The 6,879-nt window shown below is 38.8% G+C and overlaps 1 protein-coding gene across 1 annotated transcript in view; it reads right to left on the reverse strand.

Annotated features, from left to right (window-relative positions):
* Positions 1 to 6,879, reverse strand: part of LOC107741099 (mediator of RNA polymerase II transcription subunit 12-like) — a 42,173-nt gene that overhangs the window by 23,121 nt on the left and 12,173 nt on the right. The window contains exons 6-11 of the mRNA XM_016553692.1: positions 5,110 to 5,254; positions 4,066 to 4,184; positions 2,554 to 2,697; positions 2,194 to 2,357; positions 1,104 to 1,235; positions 788 to 1,015 (exon numbers count right to left, since the gene is read on the reverse strand). Of these exons, the coding sequence (XP_016409178.1) occupies positions 788 to 1,015; positions 1,104 to 1,235; positions 2,194 to 2,357; positions 2,554 to 2,697; positions 4,066 to 4,184; positions 5,110 to 5,254 (932 nt within the window). The remainder of the gene's footprint in view (positions 1 to 787; positions 1,016 to 1,103; positions 1,236 to 2,193; positions 2,358 to 2,553; positions 2,698 to 4,065; positions 4,185 to 5,109; positions 5,255 to 6,879) is intronic.

The following is a 6,879-nucleotide window of genomic DNA, read 5'->3' on the forward strand; positions in this document are numbered from 1 at the left end:
GACAGGACCCAGGGCAGTGTTTATATAGATCATCTCGGTCATTTTTATGATAGCAGCACATTTTAATGATTTAAATGTTATTTTTTAATTGGCCATGAAGTTTACTAAAGTCTAAATAGACAATTTTTGTCTTGAAGTGTTAAAGACAGATGTTACTCTATTCTACAATTTAAACTTTGGTAGTAAAATGGTATACATTTTTTTTTTTTTTAAACATAAAATGATCTTTGATTGTTAATAGCTACCATAAACTGCCTACAGGCTAAGTAACTGGAATATTTTACCTATTGATTATTACTGCTTATCTGGTCATTATTAACTGAACACTGGTCTGTTTTCTCATATTGCGGTTTAAAAAAAAATTAAAGGCTTATTTTTCAAAACCAGTTTTATTTTATTTATATGAATAATATTATATAATTTATAATATATTCACTTATAATACAACATAATATTTATATATTATATAATATTTAATAAATATTATTTAAATACTACTTTCTATTAATATTCTGAATTCACTTTTATTTGTAGTTATTTAGATTAGTATAGTTATATTATTGTTTGTATTTTCAATTTTCTTTTTAGTTTGTTTAATGTGCTTTTGTCAATCTTATTGTTTTTTAATATTACTATTTGGGTTTAATTTATTTTTAAGTTTTATTTTCAGTTAGTTTCTAATTTTCGTTAAATTTTTCATCTATCACTTACATTTTGCTTTTTTTCCCCCCAATTATAAAATGTTTGTAATCATTTTAAACATAAATCAACTGAATCAGATGCCTACCTCTCGGGATCCCGGTGGTCCACACACACGTCCATAAGCACGTTACACACGAAGCTGTATCGGTTGGCTGGGCTGTCATTGAGGATCTTTCCCACCATAGAGTGGTTGAGGTTGTGTGCGGTAGGATTAGCGATAGCGTCGATCATGAACATCTGATCCCACAGCATGTTGGAGTCTGATGGGTCGATGTTATAGTAGATGGAATTCTTCACCTTTGAGCAGAACTCACTGTGGGAATTCACACGAAACCAGACACCATTAGAGATCAGGAATATGGGGAAATACTTACAAAGCAGCATGGATTCGTTGCTCTCACCTGAAAATCTCCCCAAACTTGCTCTTCAGGTGACTGCAGGAGGTATAGAGGTCGTAGAGATAGGCCAGGATACAGCGTTCGGCTGAGGAACAGTCTGCAGGATTCACGCCAGACTTGACTACAATCCGCAGCCTGCCAAGAATGATACGAGATATTCATTACTGTCCAAATAGCTTAAAGGAGAAGTTCACTTCCAGAATAAAAATGTCCTGATAATTTACTCACCCCCATGTCATCCAAGATGTTCACGTCTTTCTTTCTTCCGTCACAAAGAAATTAAGGTTTTTGAGGAAAACATTCTCCATATAGTGGACTTCTATGGTGGTCAATGATTTGAAGGTCCAAATTGCAGTCAATGCAGCTTCAAAGAGCTCTACACGATCCCAGCCGAGGAATAAAGGGTCTTATCTAGCGAAACAATTGGTCATTTTCTTAAAAAAATATATTTATACACATTTTTTAACAACAAATGCTTGGCTAGCATTAGCTCTGCGATGTGCGTCTTTATCAGGTGATGTTGGACAGGTCACGTGCCAACATGCAAAAAAAAAAAGTAAAATGCCCTTTACAAAAAAGGTAAAACAGCGATGTTGGAGCACTTTAAAGTTGGAGGACAAAATGAGATGGAGTTTTTAACAGAAGAACACTGACGAAGAACTAACTGCGCGTAACCTTTCCAACAGGATTAGGACGCACATCGCAGAGCTAATGCTAGCCGAGCATTTGTGGTTAAAAAATGTGTATAAATAGATTTTTTTAAGAAAATGACCAATTGTTTCGCTAGATAAGACCCTTATTCCTCGGCTGGGATCGTGTAGAGCTCTTTGAAGCTGCATTGATTGTAATTTGGACCTTCAAATAGTTGACCTCCATAGAAGTCCACTATATAGAGAAAAATCCTGGAATGTTTTCCCCAAAAACCTTAATTTCTTTGCGACTGAATAAAGAAAGACATGAACATCTTGGATGACATTGGGAGTAAATTATCAGAAAATGTTTATTCTGGAAGTGAACTTATCCTTTAATGTCATTCCAAAAAAAATATGTGACAGCACTATCCTATCGAGTGGCGGACATGAATATGACGTACCCATCGAAGACCTGTGCGGTCTGGTCAGGGTTGAGGATGAGGCAGGAATGGTATCTCCGCAAAACGGCCACAATGCACAGACAGAGACTTGTAGTGTAACTGCCCGCTAGGTTGGAGGACTTCAGCAGGAGTTCTGCTTCCACCAGACTCAACTCATTCAGCAGCTACATGACACCACACATACTGAAGTTAATCACTTATAGACAAAGCAATAATACTTTTCTTTTACAAGCATTATATTAAACAAGAGAGAACATCTAGACCACCAAACGTCCAACAGCACATTACAGACTATTTTAATGCATTCATATGACCCCAAACAGAAAGTCAGAGATCATATTTTGGGATCAGCTGTCATACCTGTATAGCAAAGTCAATGAGGCCACTTATATTGAGCGAATACTCCATGAGGTCAAAGATGAACTGGATGTGTTGGACCAGTGGGAGGTGGTAGGACATCCCTAAGGCAAAGCTGGTGATCTGTTCCAGAACATTCCTGGACACCTGTGAGAAACCAAACACACCAGTATAACCCATCTGAATGACATCTGAACGCTAATGAGATTTGCAGACGGTCATGATTTACAGTGAATTTAAATCAGTAGGCTTGAATACACTATACAAATGTTGCCCAGGTGTACAGTCTGGAAATTCAGAGCCAGTCTGCAGATATTGGGCTGTTGGAATCAACATATTTTGTGGACAACATACACAACATGATGTAGAAGATCATGTTGTGTATACAGTATGTTGGGCACAGACTCTTGATTTTTTTTTTTTTTTTAGCTCCAGACAATGATTATATCCAGTTGGAGGAGATCAAACATATTTGACATTTTGAAATGATTTTAGAATACAATGTTTCATTGCAACGATGCGATGGTTCTATGTGATTCTGTTGCATTCGGAATGACTAGAAAGTCTGGTTGTGTGATCCCTAGTTGTTCAGTGTACGATTCCCAGTTTTTCTTCTGTAACCATTTACAAAGTTGGCAAGTGTATGATGCCTAATATTTAAAAAATGGTTTAGAATTTAACATCTGTGTATTTTCTTCAGGCTTCAGTGCGGTTTAGGCAATCCTAACAGAGCTCACTGACATACAGAACTCTTAAAGGCACAGTAGCAAAAACAACCTGTCAAGGCATAGTCACATTTTCCATAGCTTGGCAAAATTTTGCTGGCAAATCCAGTCATTTCAATAGGAATCTATGAGATTAGGAGTTTCATGTGAGGACAAAACTTTTCCCTAAGCAGGTATCACTCATGTTCAAGCTGGTCACACAAATCTGCCACACTGACCAACAGAAAGCTGATTGGTGGACCTTCTTGCGAATCTTTTGAGATCTTAAGTTATACATGTACTCATCTGTATTTTGTTTTGAAAATGGTTATCTTTTAAAATGCGTTATAAATAAAGAATCAAAAGAAAGAAAGAAAGCGAGCTGACTGGTTGATAGTACAATTTGGAAATTTGGATTTGCCTCATTTAAATCATATTTGAATCTGCATCATTGATTGTGTTAGTTTCCTGTTTAATACTGTGAATCTGTGAAGCGCAACTTCTGTGTGAGAATTTGCTACATGCATTGCTACACTTTTGAGAATAGACCTTTATTTGCCGCAAAATGCAGCTGAGATTTTGCTAATGTGACCAGCTGCACATTTAGAGTCAGAGAGGGGGGGGGGACTGCTTTTGGTGCAATAAACTTAAATGCACATTATTAGTGCTGCAAAAGTGTCTCACAGTTGAGTCTTTTGAAATCTACTCCACTGTCTGAGAGCGTGATCAATGCATATGCACTACCTAGTGAACCCTTCTATTTAAGCAAAATAAGTATATGTTGGGTTTCATTGATGGAAGTCAGGCTGACCTGAGAGGTGACCTGGTGCTGGTCAAAGTGTGAGAGGTGCTGGAATTTAGAGAAAATGTCCTCAGCGGTGGGAAAAGCCTCTGGTTTACTCCTCTTCCTCTTCTGACCTTCCTCACCTCCTGAGGACAGAAAACAAAAGACAAAGATCAATGAATAGACAGCACACATGAGAGAGAGAGAGAGAGCGAGCCCTTAGAGGATTTCAATCAGATGAAATACAGATATTGTTATTGAAGTATAAAGTGCTCTCATCCAGCATCCATCAGTCAACCACTGTCTGAGGCCACTCCGTCAAACACTTTTTCAGATTAAAAGCTCCTGGACCGGTGACTTATTCACGCACAGAGTTGCCACGGGGTGACGGGTTAGTGTTTTTGCCGTGCTTGAAATATTAATAACTGTGGGTTGAGCCGTTTAATGTCTCAGGCTGCTGCGAGGGATATAATGGGATGTTCAATTACACCTCCATTAAAAAATGAAAGCAAATGCAGGGCTGCACTTTCTGACTGAGTCGGCAGCTAAGCTTGAATATAATAGACCATGATTGCTATTAGCATCGAGATGGGGTTACAGCTATGAATATTCAATGACAGCAACAGAGGTTCAGTGCTATGAAAGGCTGTTAATAATGGAGAAAAAAATGGGAAAAAAAGACTAATGTAATTGAGCATTAATGATGAACGGTCTCTATTCGGCCCTCGAGGAGAGACGGCGATCTAAATGTGTCACTCAGAGCCAAAAGGTGAAGCTAAAGCACACAACTGCAGTCAAGACTGATTGTGACTGAAAATGGTTTGTTACATACCACAGCAATAAAAGGGAGCATAAAGATCTCAGTAAACAATAGTTTGGTTGCTAAAAAGTTGCAAAAAAGATTCTTCAAATAAGTGAAATTTTGTGTTTGACAGACAAAATAACAGCATACTGGTTTCTAGCAACATGAGGGTTAATAAATGACTTTGATTCCTTTGCAAATAAATTTCCAGAGGAATGAGTAATACAGTCATCCAAATCTGTCGGTTTGAGTTGTGTTCATCGCCGCACCTGTCTCTGCTGTACTCTTGCGGTTGAGAACCTTCAGGATGTCTTTGGTGATCTTCTTGATGGCGTGGCGAGCTTCATCTCGCTGTTTGCCAACCCCATAGAGAACCACCAGACGCTGGTTACACTCGTGACTTGCGCTCTCCTCCTGAAAAACAACCAGTTTAGTCACATACACTACAATTCAAAACTTTGGGATTGGTAAGATTTTTTAAAGGGTGGTGGGGGGGGGTCTAATGCTATTTCATGCATTCTGAGTTATCCACACTGTTAAAGAGTTGGATTGTCATGCTAAACATGGCCAAAGTTTCAAAAAACGATTGGGATGTATGATGGAGTAATTCTGTGTCAAATACACTCCTTCCAGGTTCGTATAAGTTTCAGAAAGTTTTTTTCGAGCATGGCCCTCCATGATATCAGCGCACACACACATTAACCATCGGCAGCGCTGCACAGGACTTGCTCAAGAAAAATGTCTCTAAAAGGAGTGTGTTTTTGGATGTGAGGGAAAGATAATCTTGTTCTGCTTCCCAAAGAACCCAGAGTTACGTGAACAGTGGATGCAGTTTGTTTTCCCAGGGTGAGCAACGGATTTAAGGCACTGGATTTGCACATAGTTTGATACCGAAAGATGGAGCGGTCCCAGCGATAAAAGATCGCGGTCATGAGTCGCAGACGGTAAGTGAAACCGCATCAAATTTCTGTGTTTTGTTGGCAAGCGGCGTGCAAGTGCTCGTGACTAGTGGTCGACCGATATATTGCCAAGGCCGATATATCGGCCGATATTTGGCATTTTTCAAATATCGGCATCGGCCGATAAGTTTTCCTGTTTGGCCGATGCGTTCGACGCGGGACTTTTATTTTGACGGCGCTGAGAGCGGCAGCGCTTGCGCGCACAGTGCTCACATTCTCCCTCTTGTTCGCCGTCGTCGTTAACAGTTCTGTCTAATACGGATAGAAGTCTGTCTAATAATCAGATAGAACTGTTAAACAAAGGAATTAAAATATATACAAAAAGTATTATAACGATTGCTTTTATATTATTAGTAATAGTGGGTCACAGAGTGGGACAAGGTGGGTCGCACAAAGTCACTTGACTGCAGCTAAATTTGAGTTTCAAAGACACACACGCTCACACAGTTCAGTCTAGGGCTGCACGATATTCCAGCATCAATTACGAATTGCAATATTCTTAGTGCGATTTTTGAATCGCAATTAAGTCCGCGATTTAAAACGTGCATTGCGTGTTTTAAAGTGCGGGCGCGCACGAGTTGTAATAACAGTAAGGGTCTCAGAGCGACGTCATTATTAAAAGGCTCGATCGGTCCACATTATTAATAGGAAGAAACTCGCTCACTTCACTGCGCTGTATATTCTGCATGAGATTGCATCCACTGAAAATTCAAATGTTGCGAAAACTGTTTCAGGTATGTTAATTCATTTCTATCGTCTGTTTGAACTCAGCGCTGTTTTCTTTCCTTATGCATTTGGCTACCTACCAATAAGGAAACTGTCTGTAAAAAGCATTTCACATGTACAGGCCGAGTGGTGCACAAACGGGGGGTTAATTGTAACACTACGCAATTTAAACATTTCCACACGCTAGCATAACAATATTTCCTTGCCATATCATCTCTATATAGAGAAAAATGTGCCAAAGTTCAAAAATCTTTTGAAGATATCGCTGAACATTTATTTAACCATTGCAAAAGTACATTTCTGACTGAAGTAAATTTGTCATCTCAGTTTTTAGTGTTTATTTAAAATGAGACA

The sequence above is a fragment of the Sinocyclocheilus rhinocerous genome, unplaced genomic scaffold (genome assembly GCF_001515625.1).
Source record: "Sinocyclocheilus rhinocerous isolate Xijiao unplaced genomic scaffold, SAMN03320098_v1.1 scaffold44, whole genome shotgun sequence".
Classification (NCBI taxonomy): Eukaryota; Metazoa; Chordata; class Actinopteri; order Cypriniformes; family Cyprinidae; genus Sinocyclocheilus; species Sinocyclocheilus rhinocerous.